The sequence below is a fragment of the Xenopus laevis genome, chromosome 7L, assembly GCF_017654675.1.
Source record: "Xenopus laevis strain J_2021 chromosome 7L, Xenopus_laevis_v10.1, whole genome shotgun sequence".
NCBI lineage: Eukaryota > Metazoa > Chordata > Amphibia > Anura > Pipidae > Xenopus > Xenopus laevis.
In genome coordinates, this window is record NC_054383.1 from 66,623,521 (window position 1) to 66,646,372 (window position 22,852).

At 37.2% G+C, this 22,852-nt stretch overlaps 1 protein-coding gene across 1 annotated transcript in view; it reads left to right on the plus strand.

The window, feature by feature from the left end:
• pex14.L (peroxisomal biogenesis factor 14 L homeolog) overlaps positions 1-22,852 on the plus strand; it is a 100,736-nt gene that overhangs the window by 1,142 nt on the left and 76,742 nt on the right. Inside the window, exon 2 of the mRNA XM_018225647.2 lies at positions 6,347-6,394. Coding sequence (XP_018081136.1) covers positions 6,347-6,394 — 48 coding nt within the window. The remainder of the gene's footprint in view (positions 1-6,346; positions 6,395-22,852) is intronic.

The following is a 22,852-nucleotide window of genomic DNA, read 5'->3' on the forward strand; positions in this document are numbered from 1 at the left end:
GGAGTCAGTGACACCCATTTGAAAGCTGCAAAGAGTCAGAAGTAAAAGGCAAATAACTATAAAACTATATAAAATAAATAATGAAAACCAATTGAAAAATTGCTTCGAATTGGCCATTCTATAACATAATAAAAGTTACCTTAAAGGTGAACCACCCCTTTAATGTTTGTAAACGGTGCAGTGTACATTTTTTAAGAGCATTCTTGTAAGAGGTTTGTGGTACAGAGGGGGTATAGGAAGCTTCAGATACCAAGATGTGGGTGTGTACTCGTGTGTAGCCAAGGCCACCATCAGAAGTCTTGGGGCCCTGTACAGCCTAATTGTCATCATGTAGAGAGACGTGTCTCCAGGCATTCAACATTAGCCATCTGCTCTGAGCCCGTATGTCCTTGTCCTGATGGGAGGCAGGATGAGAATTGATGGGAGAGGTTACTGTGACAAACTATACAGTGTAGGGCAGCCCCACTCTTATATTTTATGAGCAAAGTCTCAATCTTTCTGACATGCATGTACATGATCTTCAGGTATCCTGGATATGCATATAATCCTCAGTGATACTGAAAACCTATAATCTTGCAAACATATGTGCATAAAGCGCCATTTACAAAGTCCCCACATATAAGTGCTAGATCTCGAAGGGGTCAAAATAGAACCTCTTATTGCTCATTTGCGATGCACTTGTTTCTGGGGCTTTGGTGCACTCTGCCCTGTGGTGTGAGGACAGGACTCCTTGGCACCCTGCCAGTGCACCAAACCTGCATGTTTGAATGACAGTTTGGAAGTGGGAAGGGCAGTCAACTGTGTGTGTATACCAGCTAGCTCCTCCATGAATGCATTGCTGTCAAATGTCTGTGATCAAATTTGTCAAAAAACATGGCAATTTGCACCCCACCTTTTTTGTTTGTTATAAAATAACTGTTATAGTCTCTCAGTGGTTCTGCAGGCATTCTTATAAATGATCCCCAGTAATGTAGAAGGTCTATAATCCCCGGAGAAAATCCCTAGCTGGAAATTTTTGTTGGGGTTCCCATAGTGGTCTTTTTCTACTTGTCTTGTCAAGCTGTTTTTACCAACATCTGTTAAGCATATTTCATCCAGTACTTTTTTCAAAAGTGGATGAGGCTGTTGTTATTATGTGGAATTAAATTAATAGTTCAAAAGTTCAAAGGGAACTAGTTTCATTATTTAAACCACTGTTTCTTGAAAGTTTTGTCAGGGAGCCCAAAATAAAAATCCATTTTTGACCCAAACATTGGTTTAAAGGGATTGTTTTACATTCCAACAACTTTTTCAGTTCTGTTTCCAGATAGTTCTCCAGACTTTTTTTTTCAATTACTTACTGTTTTTATATTTGTGACTGTTTTTCTAATATTGAAGTTTCAACGTTTCATCTTTCACCTTCTTATATCCTTCTGAAGCAGCTTGGGGGGGGGATTCATTGACTCTGTAAACTGTTATAAATTGAAACATTTAGTTGATACGTTTCTTCTCTTTCGCCCTCCTGAGCAAAATCTAATGATGGGGGGGTCGGGCTTTTCCCAACCCGCACCTGCCCGTAACCCGACCTCTCACCACCCGGCCGAACCGACTTCCAGTTTTCTTTTATAGACCCGCGCCAACCCACCCTGCCGATGACGTCACAAAAGGGGCGGAGCGAGAGACGCGTGTCTAAAGCCGTCGGAAAAACTCCTTTCCGGGTCAGGTCGTGACCCAGAAAGGAGTGTGCAAGGTTGGCCCGAACCTGCCCGACCCACTAGTCCCGCTGGTATCGAGTCGGCCTGCACATCACTAGCAGAATCCCTGAGTTTAATTAAGGCAGCAGTTACAATTGATACAATTGATAAAATAGTTGCTAATATTCCACAGATGCTGAGAATTGTATCATCTAATGTAGCAAAATGTAACAATTTGGAATCTGCACCTGAATTACTGAGCTGCCAGACTGAAATACCAGTGTCAGGGACATTAAACTTTATTCAATTTTGGAAAAACAGTCAAAAATAAAAAAAATGGAAATAAATTGAATAAATCTGGTGAACTAAGAATCCCTGTTTTAAATGGGTTTGTTCACCTTTAAGTTAACTTTAAGCATGTTCTAGAATGGCCTATTCTAAGCAGCTTTTCATTTGGTCTTCATTATTTATTTGTTTTAGTTTTTTTAATGGTTTGCCTTCTGATTCTTTCCGTCTTTCAAATGGGTTCACTGACCCCATCTAAAAAACAAATGCTCTTTAAGGCTACATATTTCTATTCAGACTCGCCATTTTTCATATTCAAGTCACTTATTCAAATCAGTGCATGGTTCCTAGGGTCATTTGGACATAGCAACCAAATTGCAAACTGGAGAGCTTCTGAATAAAAAGCTAAATAACTAAAGAACCACAAATAGTAAAAAATGAAAACCAACTGCAAATTGCCTTAGAAATTCACTCTACATCATACTAAAATGTAACTCATGTCTGGAATATTGTGTTACTTTGCTCTTTGACCTCTGTATACTTGGGCACTATTTACAGAGGTAGTTCATTTTTAACTTTTGTAAGGTTATAGATTGTCTTATGCTATCTGGTCATGGGGGGGGGGGGCACTGAAGCATAGCAGCCCAAAAGCAGTTGTTTTGTAAGGCTGGCATTTTATTGCTATTGTTGATTTTCACTACTTATGATTCTATGTATGCCCTCTCATTGTTCTTCATTCATTCAGAGGACTGCATCGTTACTAAAGTGTTGGGGGAGAAGTCAAGCTTCTAAAATACTTTCGCAGAAATATATCTCTCTATTTATATATATATATATATATATTATCCCACAGTACCGGCACTACTCAAAACAAAGTTATTCCAGCGGTACACGATCACATTTATACACACATATAGCCACTCCATAGTTTCGGGCCACTTTGGGACCTTTATCAAGCATAATGTATGTGCAAAGTTTTAAGTAGTGCCAAAAAGACATCACAGTGCTAATTAGGTTCAGCCAATCAAAATCAATCTCATTTACATATCACGACACAGTTAAAAAGTCATTGCTATGTGTTAAAACATCTATTAAACTGCAATGTGTTAAACTTTATTGATTGTAATACATTGTAACACATTAGGTTTTACAGGATGGATCACATATGGAGATTTTTAAAGGGCACCTATCACAGCCAAAATCAAACACATTAACAATCTGCCCAGTAGAACCTAAACACGTTTAATCAAACTACATATATACTTTTTTGAAAAAAACTGCAGGTTTTAAAAAATCTCTTACTTTGTCAAATGGGTTCTTTCACTGAGGGAGTCCATACTCAGACTATAACAGAGACAGAGACTGTTTAGTAAACTCCTCCACTAGAAGTATCACGAGATTCCCCTACCTTGTCCCCTGCTTTTGATGTCATTATGCAAATGAAGGGCACACATTAATTACAGGTGGCAGCACTACTGAACAGCAGCTAACACAAAGGTTTGGCTGATTTGAAAATAGCTTAGAAGGGTTGCTAAGCAACCAAGGAATTTCAACTGAGCATGTGCGAGATTTCAGAGCTACAGTTGGCTGGGAAGATATAGGTAGGAGGAGCCAGTGAAATCCAAGATGCCTGCCTCAGCTAGAATTTCAGTGGAGATAGGGGAGATCTTGCAGAAAGTATAGTGAGCTGATGATTTACATTATACAAACGATTTTAACTATTTTAAAAATCGTATTTCTTGAACTTTCTTGAACTTTCACATAGTGTATTTACTTAGTAAATGATATTAGTTATGATTGGTGCCCTTTAAGAATAGATTTTAATTCACAGTATGAAGACACCTATTGTTGATGTAACACATTGCATTTTACATATTTTAATGGATTTTTTAACACAGGGGTGGCCAGACTTTTTTACACTGTGATCTACTCTAGACACCTGGCCCCCATCAGGAGATCTACCTTGATAACGCGCAGCAATTTTTTAAACCATGCCTATTTTTTGTGGCCACACCCCCTAATTGCCATGTTAATTTTACAAAATTTGGCAGGTTATGAAAGTTTGAACACACTCCCTTCCCCTCTGTGCTTGCTACTCTCAGCACTCCTTCCCCTACCTGTCCGTGCCTGTAGCCTGCCCTTCCTTCCCCTCTGTGTCTCCATGCTTGTTGCAGCCCACCCTTCTTTCCCCTCTGTGTCTGTACCTGTAGCCTGCCCTCCCTTCCTACCCCTCTGTTTCTCCGTGTGTGTTCAGCCCTCCCTTCCTTCCCCTCTGTTTCTACGGGTAGACCATCGATCGACGTCCTGGGCACCCCTGTTTTAACACATAGCAATGACTTTTTAACACTGTGTAATGATATGTAAATGCAATTGATTTTGATTGGCTGAATCTAATTAGCACCGTGATGCCTTTTTGGCACTTATTTGCACTACTTAAAGCTTGTTTGCACAATGCACATTATCCTCGATAAAGGTCCCAAAGTGGACTGAAACGGACTGAAACGTTGGAGTGGCTATATGTGTGTGTATAATTAAAAACACTGGAATCACGAAGGGAAGTGCTGGTCCAGGAATTTTTTGTTCCAGATTTGACTACATGATTGATTGACGGTGCACCCCACAGGCTATCACAGTAAGAGTGCAAGTACTTTTGCAACCACGATATATATATATATATATATATATATATATATATATATATATATATATATATATATATATATATATATATATATATATATATATATCTCAAAAATCACAAAAGGAACACACGCATAGGACTTTACTTGGTGCAAAAAAAATTTTTGTTTTTATTTCTACGTTTCGGCTTCTAACACTTCCTGATGACGGCTTAAGTTAGAAGCCGAAACGTAAAAATCAAAACAAAATAGTTTTTTGCACCAAATAAAGTCCTGTGAGTGCGGTCCTTTTGTGATTTTTGATATATATATCTGAATGAATATATATATATATATATATATATATATATATATATATATATATATATATATATATATATATATATATATATATATATATATATATAAAAAAGTTGGTAGCGCACTCCAAGGACTTAAATATAATTGAACATTTTTTAGTTAATTATGGCATAATGATCGACATTTCGGCTCCCATCTAGAGCCTTTCTCAAGATGGCTCTAGAGGGGAGCCGAAACGTTGATCGTTATGCCATAATTAAATAAAAAATTTCAATTATATTTAAGTAACTGGAGTGTGCTACCAACTTTTTTGTTTTTGTACATTCAAATCCCAGGAGAAGCACTTGGGCAGATGAACTAAGGGTTTATTGAAAGAGTGCGGATCTGTTTGGTTGGTATATATAACTCTCGTTAATTGTCATTAAAGGATGCCTGGGTGCAGTATCACATATAAATCAACATACTTCCAAATAGATCCGCATTCACAGGTCTTATAAATTCAAAAAAATATTTTATTGCATAGCGAGAAATGGACTGACGTTTCGGCCACATCCAATGTCTGAACTGTCCACATATCAAAACTAATCCGGGTGCTACTCCCACAATTCAAAATATTTAGACGCACTGGAGGCACTCACAGAAATAATTATAAGTGAATTTATTCGATCCTCACATATTCCCCCAAATCGACGCATTTCAAGTCCTTCCCATCTTGACGACGGTTCAGAAGCTTTTTGTCCCTCTTTCTGTTTTCAAAATGTTGGGAGGGATGCTGGCAAGCATGTGCTTCATTAGTTCTCTGAGGGAAGGGGGCCCCCATGTTTGCCTGCAGGGGCTAGACATATTGTCAATTTCCCAGCTGCCCCAAGTCATGTGACTTGTGCTCTGATAAAATTCAATCACTCTTTACTGCTGTACTGCAAGTTGGAGTGATATCACCCCCTCCCTTCCCCCCCCCCCCAGCAGCCAAACAAAAGAACAATGGGAAGGTAGCAGCTCCCTAACACAAGATAACAGCTGCCTGGTAGATCTAAGAACAACACTCAATAGTAAAAACCAATGTCCCACTGAGACTCCTTCCGTTACATTGAGAAGGAAAAACAGCAGCCTGCCAGAAAGCATTTCTCTCCTAAAGTGCAGGCACAAGTCACATGACCAGGGGCAGCTGGGAAATTGACAAAATGTCTAACCCCATGTTAGATTTCAAAATTGAATATGAAAAAATATGTTTGCTGTTTTGAGAAATGGATTCAGTGCAGAGTTCTGCTGGAGTAGCACTATTAACTGATGTGTTTTGAAAAAAACATGTTTCCGATGACAGGATCCCTTTAATGTAGTTCCTTAGTGCAGAATCAAAAGATGCCAGATTTATAAATGATTCTGAATTTAAATGACAAAAATTACCAGTGTATTCACAGATAATAATATTCTCTTCTCCTTCTCTTTTAGGGTGGTCCGTCTCTGATAAATGAAAAGATAGTACCAAGAGATCAGCTGGTAAGTTATCAGAGATCAACATAATAGGCAGAGGTTTATTATACAGTGAGGTCGTAATAGTTTATTTTCACTCTGTATACCATTTAATTTTCTTATAAAGCTTAGCATTCTTTTCCATGCAGCAATTCAAAAATTTTATCAGTAAATCGAGTAAGTGGAGAAACCTGGATGTCCTTTGTGATGCCATTTAAACTATATTTAAGCACTTTTTTGTGTTGTACATAACCAAAATAAAATTTTTATCAATTTACTCATGTTATTTAATTTGTGCTTTCTGGTGTATATAAAATACAGAGATAATTTTCACTGTTTTCACACTAATAGCATTAAATACAAAACCATTTTTCACCCTCTAGTGGGTAACTGTTATAAATGACTTTAAGCATGACTGTACATTATTTTTGTGGTAGAGTGAATGCATGTGTTTTGATTTTGCCCACCAACAGCTTCATATTGTTGTGAGCTCAACACACTTCATTATATGAGTATCAGTAGAGTTAGAAAAAGAATCTTTAACATTTTCTCTCCTGAAAATTGTTGGCAGTAATGGTAAATGCCTGAAAAAAATTTTTTATTGTGAAAAAAACATGTTTTTTTTCCCTCTGGTGGGGAAAACTTGACACGGTCTGGTGATGGTTCTGATTATAATTAAATGCCTTATTCATACACCCAATTAGGTATTTTGCTGTCATAATAATCAGTAGTTTTATTCAGCGAGCCTTTAGCTAATGCCTGAGCATATTTGAAAACAACAAGTAGACTCCTAGGGGCAGATTTATTAAGGGTTGAAGTGAGTTTTCGAAGTTAAAAACTTCGAATCTCGATCTATTTTTTGTATACTTCGACTAGGGAATAGTCCAACTTCGATTCGAATTTGAAAAAAACTTTGAAATTCGAATATCAAAATTTATCATGTACTGTCTCTTTAAAACTTCGACCATTCGCCATCTAAAACCTGCGAAGTGCTGTTTAAGCCTATAGGGGACCTCCTAGAACCTATATGGAGTCAATTGGTGGTCTTTGAGAAATCAAATGCGCTATTCCTTCGATCAAACGATTAGAATTCAGCCGAATACGGACCTCTTCGACCCAAAAAAAACTTAGACTTTACTTCGGTTGGTCTTTTTGAAATCGAATTTCAAAGTTTTTTTCAATTCGAAACTCGACCCTTCATAAATATGCCCCCTAATGTCGTCTTTATAATGAATGTACTTTCATTAACCAATTTTTAAATTTGAATTTATCATATAGCTTATTTTGCACAGTGAGATAAAATGTAATTTCCATATAAATGTAAACATTTTCTGTGATTTTTAATGCAATTAATTTGAAAATGTAAATGCTATGAAAAGCAATATGTTTCTGACTGTTTAAATTCTCTGCACTACTGGTTGAAACAATTTTGCAAGCAACACCAAATTTTAAAGGCATAAGGTCACTTCCAATGTATTTGTATATTTTACTTAGCCGTGAAGTTCTCCAACAGACCCTCCTTTTGTGTATTTCTGTAGATTAGCAGAGTTATTCTGCAGAAATAGTGGACAAATTCAATGTGGCTATTGTACCCTGACACCCATTATTGGTGGGCTTATGCCATGGGTGTTGTTCTGGGCAATCTTTACAAGCTGCAAGTGGGGAGATAAAGCTTGTGAAACCAATGCTTTCGTCTTGGCAAGCTAATGGCAGGGAGGAAACAAAGTCTTAACAGTAATATGGGTGTGCTGGTTAAGGCACTGACCAACTTCTAATCACACATTACCTTCCTTAGTGTGGCAAATGTGGAAATTATAACGCTGAGCTTTAAAGAAGGCATATAAAAGGGGGAAACTAGAAGAAAGCATGCAGACAAATTAACAAAGCAAGGGAAAGAAGAAGGAAGCACAAGTAAAAAGTAAACAGAAATGAACATAATGGGAAGAGGATGGAGAGTGTTGAAACCGAGGTAGAGGAGATGAGAAACTAAAAGAGTATGGTAGTGAAGGAGAGAATGGGAGACAAAAAGGCGGAAAATTAATGTAAAGAACACCAGACAATGAAGTGAGGAAAGTCTAGCTTATTTTTTTTTGTTGCCTTTGCGATATGTGTAAGGGAGTCAGGATTGTAGTTTTTCTTTAAAAAATTGTCCTTTGCCAGTGATAGGACACCCGCACTGGGAGGAAACTCCCGTTTCGAGTGGCAATGTTGGGGCACCTGCATGTGCATAATGAGTGAATGCCACAATTAGCTTATTTTGCGCATGCTCTCTGCACAACACGGCCCATTGCACCAGTAGCTCCCTCCCGGTGCAAGTGTCCTAACGCTGGCGGGGTCAATTAAAAAAAAATCTACTGTAGCCGCAACTGGAGTGTGGACTCTATTCGCCCACACCTTTGGTGGGGGAAAACATTTTTGTGCAACAAGTGCCCTTAATATAAACTACTTTATCAAAAATGAACTACTTGATGGATTATAGATATAGTACAGGTATGGGATCCGATATCCGTAAACCCATTATCCAGAAAGCTCCGAATTAAGGAAACTCCATTTTATCCAAATATTCCAAATTTTTACAAATTATTTTCTTTTTCTCTGCAATAATAAAACAGTACTTTGTAATTGATCACAATCAATATATAATGAATCCTTATTGTAAGCATAACCAGCCTATTGGGTTTATTTAATGTTTACATGATTTTCTAGTAGACTTAGGTTATGAGGATCCAAATTACAGAAAATGTATTATCTGGAAAATTCCTAGGTCCTGAGCATTCTGGATAACAGGTCCCATGCCTGTATCACTCTTTTAATTCTCTAACATTTTGTTTCTGATTTGAACACAAGAGGGCAGCAAAGGCTTAGTAGAAATATACTTTCCTACAGTCTCGTAACAACTTCTTTTCACTTATTCCACAATGGTACCTGCAATCACATGCTGAGGTATCACATATGATTGTGGTGCACCCTGCATTGTATCTTCTAAACCTTTTCTTATAGTGCCCCAACCATCTTCCCTCTATGTGACAGGCATTATGTAAAGAGCTCCTGCGTGCTAAATTTGGGGGCACATATGTAGTCTGGTATATCTAGAGAAAGACACAGGTAATACCACACTTGTTGGATACAAAGTAGATTTTAACATTTAGGACCAGAGCTATCTAAATGTGAGTCTAGATTTTAATAAATAAAAACTCACCCACGTTCTAATTGATTCCGATGGGACTTTTATAAGCATATTTATCAATGGGTGAAAGTTAGAACGCTCTATTTAATAAAAATACTTCCGAAAATCCCATAGGAAAGAATGGAAGGTGGGCGATATTTTATTTATTAAAATCTAAACTCACATTTTAATAAATCTGCCCCTTAATGAGAAGAGTATGACTTTTATCAGCATAGCTCATTCCTTAAACTCGCTGCAAAGATGTAACACAGATAACTGTTGTCACCACTGATTGTCATTAAAATAAGGGAAATACTTGCCAAAAAGTTATGAAGCCTGACTTTTGATTTACATCCCTATGAATTTATTTATTGAGAAAGTAGACTGTCAAAAAGAGGCAGAGTTCACTTGAAAAAACACTAATGCAGTATTCTATTTGAGATTTACAGTTACTTTCTGTTCTTAAAATGAAATTGGAATGGACATAGTGGATACAACTGAATCACTGTGTTTCCTGTCATTGGAAAAATGCAGCAGTACTTGGTTAACTCTATATTGGTTGGTTGAAATGTTGTTTCAAACAGCATGCTGTTAAAATATGAAGGATTAATAGGTGAGCTGGGTTAGTGAACCTCATTGTTTTAATTCCCAGTAAGAATATGCAAATATATTTAGGAAATATATTATTTAGTCCTTGAGAGAATATTTGTGACCTTGTTCCAGAACGGTGATACTAGTCAACACTAAATATTCTTCTTTTAACTATTTGTCAATAGATCTTATAATACTTTAATACCACTTCATCAAATCAACTTCAAATAAACATGTTACCTGGGAAGATTTATTCATCTGCAGTTCAACAGAGTTTAACAGCAGCCTTGCTGCTGGAAATCTGCATGTGCCTTTTGTTAGCATTTGGAGAAAACAATGTTTCTTTGTGCTCATATAAATTCCGACCATTCAAATCTCTTGTGTAAACTTGGGATTAAGTAAAAAAACATTTTGGAACTTGAACTGTCTGCTCTAGTGAAATTTCTCACTGCAGCCAAATCATTTTCTAGGGTGAGTTATTTGTTCAATTATGCACTCCTAATTAAAGTCCAGTGGGGGCTGTGCTATTGTGCATTCTATTTTAGTGCTGTGTGGGGTTGGTCCTGGGCTTGAATTTGTTGTTTGTTTCCTCTTCAAAAACAAGCTACTCTTGTTTATTGTAATATTTTCTTTTTTAAAAGTTAAAAAAATTATACAGTGCCTCGCAAAAGTATTCACCCCCGTGGCATTTTTCATGTTGTTGCCTAACAAACTAGAATTAATATGGATTGTTTGAAAATTTGCCCCATTTCATTTACAGAACATGCCTACAACTTTGAAGATGTTTTTTTTTTTTTTATTCTGAAGCAAACAAGAAATAATTGAAAATAACAGAAATCTTTGGCGTGCATTACTGTTCACCACCCCTAAAGTCAGGACTTTGTAGAACCTTTTGTGGCAATTACAGCTGCAAGTCGCTTTGGATAAGTCTCTATGAGCTTGCCACATCTTGCCACTGGGATTTTTTCCCATTCCTCAAGGCAAAACTGCTCTAGCTCCTTCATGTTGGATGGTTTTCTCTTGTGAACAGCAATCTTCATCTGACCACAGATTCCCAATTGGATTGAGGTCTGGACTTTGACTAGACCATTCCAACACCTTTAAATGTTTCCCCTTAAACCAATCGAGTGTTGCTTTAGCAGTATGCTTCGGGTCATTGTCCTGCTGGAGGGTGAACCTCCGTCCCAGTCTCAAATCACAGGCTGACTGACACAGGTTTTGCTCAAGAATATCCCTGTATTTAGCCCCATCCATCTTTCCCTCTACTTGGACCACTTTCCCAGTCCCTGCTGCTGAAAAACATTCCCACAGCATGATGCTATCACCACCATGTTTCACTGTGGCGATGGTGTTCTTGGGGTGATAGGATGTGTTAGGTTTGCACCTGATATAGCATTTTCCTTGGTGGCCTAAAAGTTAAATTTTAATCTCAGCTGACCAGATCACCTTCCTCCATACATTTGAGGAGTCTCCCACATGCCTTTTGGCAAACTCAAAACGTGCCTTCTTATTTTTAACTTTAAGTAATAGCTTTTTTCTGGACACTTTACTATAAAGCCCAGCTCTATGGAGTGTACAGCTTATTGTGGTCCTATGGACAGATACTCCAGTCTCTGCTTTGGAACTCTGCAACTCCTTTAGGGTTACCTTTGGTCTCTGTGCTGCCTCTCTGATTAATGCCCTCCTTGCCCGGTCTGTGAGTTTTGGTGGGCGGACCTCTTGGCAGGTTTGTTGTGGTACCATGTTCTTTCCATTTGAAGATGATGGATTTGATGGTGCTCCGGGGGATCATCAAAAATGTGATGCCTCTTGCTTAGTGGTGTTGCAGCCTCTGGGGCCTTTCAGAAAAGGTGTGTTTTTCCTTTCACTAATTATATAACTCTTGAAGGTAATTGGTTGCACCAGGATTTTTTAGGGGGCTTTATGGCAAGGGGGGTGAATACATATGCACATGCCAATTTTCAGTTTTTTATTTATTTTTTTAATTATTTTTTTATATATATTTTTTGCATTTCACTTCATCAACTTAGACTATTTTGTGCAGATCCATCACATAAAATAAGATTAAGAAACATTTAAATTACAGGTTGGAATGTAACAAAATAGGTAAAAAGCCAAGTCCTAAGTTTGTCCACATCTAGTAACCCATATCAAATCATATGATTGTTTTCAAGCAGCTGACCAGTAACTTCTTCTGGTTAGTTTCTTTGAGTTACTTAAAAAGAGTTATCGCTGCACTTCCCACAACACTGCAGACATATTTAAATTGCCAACACAGTCCATTGAGGGATAAGATACTTTAAGGAGCCCTACACAATTTTTTTATGAAGTCAGGGAGCTTAACCAATCTCAAACTCAAATGCATGAAACACCTTTAATGTATATAAAGCCCTACCACCCATTCCCAGAGTCATTACATTATCCATTAATTCCTATTTGGCTTTATATCCAAAGGGAGACTTGGAACACGTGTGTCCATACTAGTGATGTGCGGGTCGGGTTTTTCACAACCCTAGCATCTGTTCTGTTCAAAAGTTCCCCTGACCTGCCATAACTCTGAAGAGATGCACAGTAGAGTTTACAGGCATCATCTTCCCCTGGTTTTGGGTTCTCTTTTTAGGTTTGTTAACACGGATCTTGGATTGTGCAGGAGCATGTGCAGTTGTATCTATGTCCTGAATCTGCTTTGACTACACATGTAACCCCAAGATCCACAACAGAAAACTGACAGAAGAAGATTAGACGGCCAGGGGAAGATGACCCTTTGAATTCCACTGCGCAACTCTGCAGATCGGCATTTATTGCAGGGATATTGGATATTGTGGGAATGGAGCTAGGAGGGGGAGCTGAGGATAGGATAGGCTTTGGTTCTCCTTTAAACATTCGATTGGTCTTGCTCACGCAAACAAGACCTTAAAGGAGTAGTTCAGTGTGACAATAAAAACTGTGAAATAGATATGCTGTGCAAAATGAAAAATGTTTCTAATATAGTTAGTTAGCCAAAAATGTAATGTATAAAGGCTTGAGTGATGTGGATGTGTAACATAATAGCCGGAACACTACTTCATGCTTTTCAGGTCTCTTGGGGTGCAATTTTCGAGTGCGGGTATAGATGCGGGTTGCAGGTGTGCTGGTTGCGGGTCTCATCTATGTTTCTTAAATGGTAAATGTAAGACGTAAAATTCCAGTTTTTCAGCGATAAATTTTGCTCTTATAGAGTAGAGAATACAATTGCTCTCTCTACAATAGTTATGTTTTCCCAATCCAGAATATAATCTTTGGCTACATTGTAGAATAAATTGTAATTTTGGGACTATAGCATTCCCAGACAATATATAATATGTGGGTTGAGAGAAGCTCTTATTAGCTGTTATTGGATTGTGTTTATGCTTAGAAGAATGAAGACCTTACTGTTCCAAATATTGCTTAATAACACTATGTTTTGACAGATTGATGTTTGATGTAACTTGTTCTATGACATTTTACCAGTTTAAGTGTTTCTTATATTTAAAAAGGTACAGTATAATATCACAATCCATAGTAGCTCAAGACGTGAAACTACAGTGTCTTGCAAAAGTATTCGGAGCCTTGACCAGTTGTTACATTTAGCTGAATTTCAAAAACTAAACTGACAATTAGATTTAGGACATTTTTTATTTGAAGGCAATACAACTCATATTTTACTATTACTTGTGCGAACACTGAATTATGCTGTTCATTTCCCCTTGAATCTTTTTTTAGAACTATATTTTGTTGTGTATTGCTTAAAGGAGAACAAATACCATTTTCCCCTTGGGGGTACCAAAAGTTATGCACCCTCAAGTGACTACTTTTACTTACCTAACACCCCGGGCCGGTGCTCTTATCAGCAGAAAACACCACCGGCCGGGGTTCTTCTAGCGAGCAGCACAGAGAGATCCTCTTCCTGCTTCTTCCGATTTTCTCGCGGCTGCACATGCACAGTAGAGTGAAAAGCAAAACTTTAACTAAAAAAAAAACGGCTATTTCACTCTACTGCACACGAGTCTGCCCCGGGAAATTAGAAGAGCAATGAAGCAGGAAGAGGATCACTCCGTGGTGATCGCTAGAAGAACCCCAGGCCAGTGTGGAGCATGGTCCCGGGGTGTCAGGTAAGTAAAAGTAGTCACTTGGGGTTGCAAAGTTTTGGAACCCCAATTGTAAAGTGGTATTCATTCTCCTGGGATACTGTCATGGGAAAAAACTTTTTTTTCAAAAAAATCAGTTAATAGTGCTGCTACAGCAGACTTCTGCACTGAAATCCTTTTCTCAAAAGAGCAAACTGATTTTTTTATATTCAATTTTGAAATCTGACATGGGGCTAGACATATTGTCAATTTTCCAGCTGCCCCAAGGCATGTGACTTGTGCGCTGATAAACTCCAATCACTCTTTACTGCTGTACTGCAAGTTGGAGTGATATCACCCCCCTCCCTTTTCCCCCCCAGCAGCCAAACAACAGAACAATGGGAAGGTAACCAGATAGCAGCTCCCTAACACAAGATAACAGCTGCCTGGTAGATCTAAGAACAACACTCTAGTAAAAAACCCATGTCCCACTGAAACTCCTTCAGTTACATTGAGAAGGAAAAACAGCAGCCTGGCAGAAAGCATTTCTCTCCTAAAGTGCAGGCACAAATCACATGACCAGGGGCAGCTGGGAAACTGACAATATGTCTAGCCCAATGTCAGATTTCAAAATTGAATATAAAAAATCTGTTTTTGCTCTTTTGAGAAATGGATTTCAGTGCAGAATTTTGTTGGAGTAGCACTATTAACTGATGCGTTTTGAAAAAAAAAAACAAAAAACATGTTTTCCGATGACAGGATCCCTTTAAGGTCTTTAGGGTAAGTTTGTACTTGTCTCTCACACTGTCCGGTAGTAATTTTGACCTCTCTTTCAGCTAGATTTACTCGAAGTTGTTTAGGTTAGTCAGAGGTAGCTTGTGCAGTTTTTACATCTTAAAGGAATTGTTCAGTGTAAAAATAAAAACTGGGTAAATAGGCTGTGCACAATAAAAAATGGTTCTAATATAGTTAGTTAGCCAAAAATGTTATGTATAAAGGCTGGAGTGATTTGATGTATAACATGTCAGTCAGAACACTACTTCCTGCTTTTCAGCTCTCTTGGTTTACACTGACTGGTTACCCTGGTTACCAAGCAGTAACCAATCAGAGACTTGAGGGGGGGCCCACATGGGTCATATCTGTTGCTTTTGAATCTGAGCTGAATGCTGAGGATCAATTACAAACTCACTGAACAGAAATGTACCATGTGGCCCCCCTTCAAATCGTTGACTAGCTCAGAGTTATAGAGCTGAAAAGCAGGAAGTTGGATTCTGGCTGTTTTATTAGACATCTGTTCACTCCAGCCTTTATACATTACATTTTTGGCTAACTATATTAGAAACATTTTTTATTTTGCACAGCCCATCTATTTACACAGTTTTTATTTTCACACTGAACTATTCCTTTAAATAGGGCCTTGATTATTGCCATTAGGCCTGAGAATAAATGCAGGCCAAAAATCGACCCCCATGCTTGCTATGACTGCACCTAGAGTGGTGTCAAAATGCTTAGCCACGTGTTTCAGTGCTGACGTCTGTGTGCCTGCATCCAACACTTGCAGACTGAGAATCAGCCTGGTGCGGCAGTAGCCAATAGGTGGCCATACACGCTACAATTATTTTTTTTTCAACTGCCATTGGCTGTACGAAAGATCTTATGTCCACTCTACTAACGTTAAGTACTGAATCGTCGGATATGCAAAGGGAAAAATAATCCTTTCTGACTACAAGATGGCAATGGGACCACTCCCTGGATCACCTTATACTGTGAGCTATCTTCCATAATCCTGTATTCTCTCACTTGCTAAAATGCCATCCAACCCCTTCTTAAAGATATCTAATCTACTGTAGTACGACTGATTCAGGGAGAGAAATCCACATAATCACAGCCCTTACTGTTAAAAAATCTCTTCCAAATCTTTAGCCGAAACCAACTTTCTTTTAATCGGAATGGGTGTCCTTTTGTCAGCTGGAAGGACCTACTGGTAAATAAAGCATTAGAGAGGTTATTTTATGATCCACTTATAAATGTATCTATAGATATCATATGCCCCCTTAAGCGCCTATTCTCCAGCATGAACAACCCCAAGTTGGCCAGTCTTTTCTTTTACCTTTCATCAGTTTAGCTGCCCTTCTCTGAACCCTCTCTTATTCAATAATGTACAGTTTGAGTGAGCGACCCCACTAAGAACTTTGCTCTAAGTAGTGTAATGTACCATTAACAACCACCCTCTGTATCTACTCCTATTCATGTGCAAACCACTTAATTAAGCCCAACAGCTCCTAGTTTAGAAAGCAGTCATTTGTGGGGCACTGTATCAAACGCTTTGGCAAAATTCAAATAGATTGCATCTACTACTCTACTATTGTTCAGAATCTTATTTACCTCATCATAAAAAGCAATCAAATTTGTCTGGCATGACCCATCCTTTATAAAGTCATGCTGATTGCTGATCATAATGCCATTCAATAGCACAAAATGTGATCGCTTCGCAAGCCTTCAAATAATTTGCCCAAATTTGATGTCAAATTTACTGGCCTATAATTGCCAGGCTGAGATCATAATTCCATTTCAAACATAGGAATGACATCCACTTTCCTCCAATCCATAGGTACCATACCAGATGAAAAATAGTCTGAGAAAAATAATGTTTCGATGTTCAGACCCCTTCAAAGGTGCCCAATCAAATCTTTCAGTTCTGCCCGATAGACGAGACGACCAAAATGTCTTTCATACAATAAATATTGGTGATAGTATGGTAACCTTTGGGCATTGGCTAGGTCATTGTTGGGCTGCCCCTCCAATCTCTGGCATAACCTAAGGGCAGGCTGGGTTGGTTAGATTTGGCGGCAGGTCAGTAAATTGCCGACTTAATATTATAATAATAATTAATAATTTCTAAATATATTTATCACACTTGTTGGAACATATTGTTGAGTGTTAAAACCATTTGTTAGCTTTTAATGTTTAGAAAGGCTTCGAGGTAGATTCATCTTCTTGTAGTGATAACTTTTCATAAGAGGCAGTTTCCCCTTGGAGCTAATGCCAAGTGCTTAGTTTATACTTCTTTATTTTTTATGACTTTAAAAGCTGGCTGTAAGTGGCAAGAACCCCCTATCCATACTAATGAGGTGATGAGGAGGAAAGTGTAGAATAGTTAATTGTAAAAGTCTTGTTCCCTAAACACGTTTACTTATTTGAATAATTTTAAGGTGTATCCAAAGTTGCGCCTTATTTCCATAGACTAAAGGGCCTGCCTGCTTGAAGTAAATAACCCAAAGAAGTAGGATGTGTAACTCAGCATTACAGGCAATGGGATATCTCTAGCTAGATATTAATACTAATTCATTGCTTGCCCCATGCTGTGTGTGTTATTTGTTTAAATTGGGAGATTCCCACTGCGCAGTTATATTCTCACCACAGAGCTAATTATTTAACATTACAGGCTGATATGAACAAGAACCATTAAGGAATGGTAATGAGAATCAAAACAGCACAAGATTAACCTCAGAAATGGCAGAGTCAGCCTTTACAGAAGCAAATAAGCTGCCAGTATTTGCTCCTTTGTCAATTTGTGCCTTATATACACTACATTTTCTACAGACATCTAGTCACCTGAAAAGCATATATGACAAAAATAAAACTATTTATGAACTTTTTATGTGTATATCTAAATACTGTAGTGCATTACCAGGTATATATCAATATCATAACCATGCTACTGTTTTTTCCATTCTTTTAGCTTAGCTACTCTGATTATTTTAATCTTTTTGCTTAGTTACTCTGATTATTTTAATTTGTCTATTAGAGCTACATTTATTTTCTACTCTATAAATCAATCAACAAATTGCCAGAATTAAATTAATGAAGATTATATGCTGCCTTCAAAGTAAATGTTTTAAACCATTTTTTTGTTTTGGTGCCTTTGGTCTTTGTTGGTACTGTACAGGATACTGTCATTTGTAATTGTGCTGCTTGTAAAGCAAGTTGCACCTGCACAGCGACAGGCAGTGTTAATTGAAGAGCAGAACACATACTGGCTATATTATCTTGGTGAGGGTCAACATTATTTTAAATGGTTTTATAAGTTAAAGGTTCCCAGTATCATCAATATGCTGACAAACCTGATGAATTATTCTAAAGGTAAGCTACCTATATAGTGTACATCATCTGCTATACTATTGAAGTAAAGGACATGAGCTCAGAGCCTCTTTTATAGTTATTCCTTGTATTAGCATGTCTAACAGCATTGGTTGTCGGACATATTTGGATATACCTTAGAGGTGTAACAATTTTTTCTTTGCCCTCCTTAAGCTGGTCATAGATGTAAAGATTTTTAAAAGATCCGATCGTCATCGTGAGACCACGATTATCTCGAAACGATCGTATGAACGTACAAATTGTCCATCAACTAAAAAGACCATTTCAGACGATATTGCCAGGAAAACAAAGGGTAGCTGCCTGCTTGTCCCTGCAGACATAGATAGATTGCACTGGGACCGATTTTGTAACCTGGCTGATCAATTTTCTGACAGATGTCGGCTGAAAAACCATAAGATGTACGATCGTTCGAATCCCACTAACCACACGATAATTTCGAAGGATTGGTCGGAATTCGCTAAAATCTGTCGTTCGGCAAGAGAAATCTTTGCATCTATGGGGACCTTTACTCTACATTTGTGTATCAGCCATGTGACCATAGTTCCACGAATATCTACAAACTATAGCTATCAGAATCCAGATAACCTACATTACAAAGCACCTAATGGTTTATTAGTTGATTTTCCTGCTGGGCACCAAAATGTAATTCTACTGTTACAGGGGTAGCTGTTAACACCTTCACTGCTTAAGGAAATCCTTTCCACCAAACCCACGAATAACAGTAATAAATAAAACCTTGGAAATGGCTGGTCTCTAACTGGTTTGCACTATGTGCTTGAGACCTGCAAGGGTTGGGTCAGGCAGACTGCAAACTAACCTGCAACCACCATGCCCGATAGCCTGACTCGCTACCTGACCTGAAATAGATTAACTTACCTTCTGCCCAGGGTCCCCAGAACCTGGAAGTGATTTATGGGAAGGCCATCTCCCATAGAATCAAATACTTCAAATTTTGAAACATAATTTCCTTTTACTTAGTAATACGAAAATTACCTTGTACTTGATCCCAGCTAAGACAGAATTAATCCTTATTGAAGGCAGAACAATCCTATTGCGTTTATTTAATGTTTCAATTATTCTTTTGGACGAATTAAAGTATGAAGATCCAAATTATGGAATTATTTAATACTCCAGGTCCCATTTGTTATGTTTTGGTAGCAGAGGATGAGTATAGTACAGGTATCCGGAAACCCGATATCCAGAAAGCTCCGAATTACGGAATGGCTGTCTCCATAGACTCCATTTTATCCAAATAATCAAAATTTTTAAAAATTATTTCCCTTTTCTCTGTAATAATAAAACAGTAGCTTGTACTTGATCCCAACTAAGATGTAATTAATCCTTATTGGAAGCAAAACCAGCCTATTGGGTTTATTTAATGTTTGAATTAATTTTTAGTAGTCTTAAGGCATGAAGACCCAAATTACGGAAAGATGCATTATCCTGAAAACCCCAGGTCCCATGCATTCTGGATAACCGTTCCCATACCTGTATAACAGTGCTTTATTAGCAGTTTCATGCAGCCATTACACTTCAACTGTAATACTTTAAAACAGTCTAGAAAGTACTATGTACACAGTATAACTCTTGTGCACAGTGACACCTACAGGCCCTTTGCGGTTCGAGTATGGGGGACAGGGGACGCGGGACGCTTTGCACTTGGGGGTCCGGGGGCCCCCCCAGTCTGACTGATTCTACTATTATTTTTATCTTAATATTTATCATTGCTTTTACCTACAGTTTAAACCCCTATCTTAATTCTCTTTTTCTAAATAAAGAATTCCTAACTGTATTGCCTTTACTTGTATGAGGGTAAACTCCTGGGTGCTGCTTAAAGTGTAACCTAATGAAATGATTACACAATCATTGAGGAATAAGATAAAATTATATATTCACGTAGGTCTGGGATGTGAAACTGAGCACACTTTGTCAGGTCCACAGTCAAATTGCCTATATGTTTTGTGAGACCATTGAAACATTTCCGTATATTCATGCACTCTGCGTGTTACTACTTTGCTGGCTTGTTCCTAGCGTAAACTGGATCTTTGCCAGGCTTAGCCACAATTCATTCTGTGTCAGTTTAATAAATGCACTACTTAAATTATGAAATTACAAAAGAAAAAAAAAAGAGAGAATGCACTTATTCAGACTCTAATACATTAAAAATAAGGCATTAAAACTCTGGCTTATTTTTTTTTGTTCCAGAATCAATAATGACAGGAAGAGTTTCAGACATTAACAGCCGCGGACATTCAAACTCTGAGACATAAATTATCAGAGAAAAATGCACATAAGCCTTAAATAATGTAAATACATTAATGCATTTAATAATTTAAACATTAAGATGCAGGCAGAAGCTTGTGGCATGGGCAACTCGGTTTGAGCTGTAGACCAGGCTTATTTGATTTAGATACCTGGGGCTCTTCTCTCTTCAAATCTTTGACTCACATATCTGTAACCCATTTTTAGATAAATATAGACATCTCTCTACATCCTGTTTTGGAAACACTTTTAATTTCATTGCATGTGGTCTGTTATACCTCATAGGAAAAAAATGAATCCTATTTCTAGCCAGCTAAAATGATCTCACTGTGTAATGTCGTATATGGAGATAGGTGCAAGATTTGTAATGTACAGAAAATTATCCAAATTGTGTATCTATGCATACTGTAGATAATGTTGGATGACTTGAGGTGTAGATATCTAGTATAGGTAAATCTAAACATCTAGATGTAGAGATGTATGCAAAGTTGTTTGTGTAAACTGATTATTATGTAGCTTTTAATTTTTTTTTCTGCTTTACTAGAGCAAGTACATTGGTTATTGTATTAATTCTTCCCCATACTATGTATTACCTTAATCTTCAAAACAAACACCCACGTGTGATCTTGTAACATACCTTCAGAGTGGTTAGTTCATCTACCACTCACATAATACAGTTGCTTAGAACGCGCCATTCTATAACATACTAAAAGTTAAGTTAAAGGTAAACCAACCCTATATACCCATTGGAAGGAAGTGGATAAGATGAGTCAGTGAGGTAGATATAAACGTATCCACAGTAGTCACTATCATTGTAAATACCTGTAATACATTTTATGTAGAGTAAATGTTGTTTTGTATTTGATGTTACTGTAGATATGTTTAACTCTTTTATTATTGAACCCTCATCAACAGGAATACTTACGTGTATTTAAAAAGAAATATACATGTTTATATAAATATAACCTTGGGCAATACTCTCAATGACTATACACGAAGAAGTTTCAATTTCCTTATTTGTCCTGTTTAAAAATAATTTAAAAAAAAACATAGATTTTTTTTAAATTAAAATGACATTGAATTAATGAATTCAACAAGGTTTATACTGCTTCTTTAAAGGTCCAGCAGGGTCTTAAAGTAAAAGATTATTTTACATTTATAAATCCGTTGATTTAGCAGTTACAAATAAACTATTTCATAGTAGCAACGGTCATGTTTTTTATGAGAAAGATTTCTATTCTATTGGTCCCTAGAGCGTAATGAATGCCATTTGCCCCCTTCTTATCTTCCTGTGCATGAAATAAAACCATTTTATTCTGCACTTCATATCTTTTATCTGCAATGTAAACATGTGCCCTACTACCCAATTCACCTTTGTGCAGCACTGTACAGCATATTATAAAGCCAATATTAAATTTATCAAAGTCAAGTTTGTGAGGTTTTTTTCTACCTCGAAACTCACAACTCGATTGTGTATTTATAAAAAAACCCGGGTCTAAAAAACTTGATTCAATGCAATTGGGGAAAATAACTGTATACCTCAAATTTATGCAGTTTATAGGCTGAAAAAATCTAGAATACTTGAGTTTATCGCATTTTTGAGTGCAAACCACCATAAAAAACCTGAAAATCATGGAGGCAAAAAACGTCTTCAAATGGTGATTGATTTCTACTTGACCTCGACAGGTTTTAGCTGGAGTATTTTCGGATTCCGGCTTTTAGCAGTTTAGGTGCATAATAAATCTCGAAAAATTAAAGTCTTTGTAATCCTGAAATATTAGAGTTTTTTAATGAAACTATTTAAGTTTTAGGGGTATGTTCTGTTAAAAATCAGAGACTAAATTCAACCTCACATCTCCAGATATTGCTAATTAAAAAAAGTGTATTTATCTATTTATCAAGTTGTGTATTGCTTTTTAGTGACAGTCTTCTGTAGAAATTTAGCTTAAAAGTAAGCAGCTGCTTGAAAATGCACAACTTGAAAAATGTAACATTTATTTTAAATAAATGTTGAATAGTAAAATCCTTTTATTTTTCTCAGTATTACTGGTCATTTATGAAATGTATCAACTGTTAAACTTTAAAAACTAAAGCTGCTACCCTTTAAATATAGATGAAGCAGGCATTAGGGACAGCAAATCTCAGAAATTATAAATAACGTTTTTGAATATCTGTTTGTCCAAATTCCACTCTGTGTGCTCATTAACAGGTGGATTCACT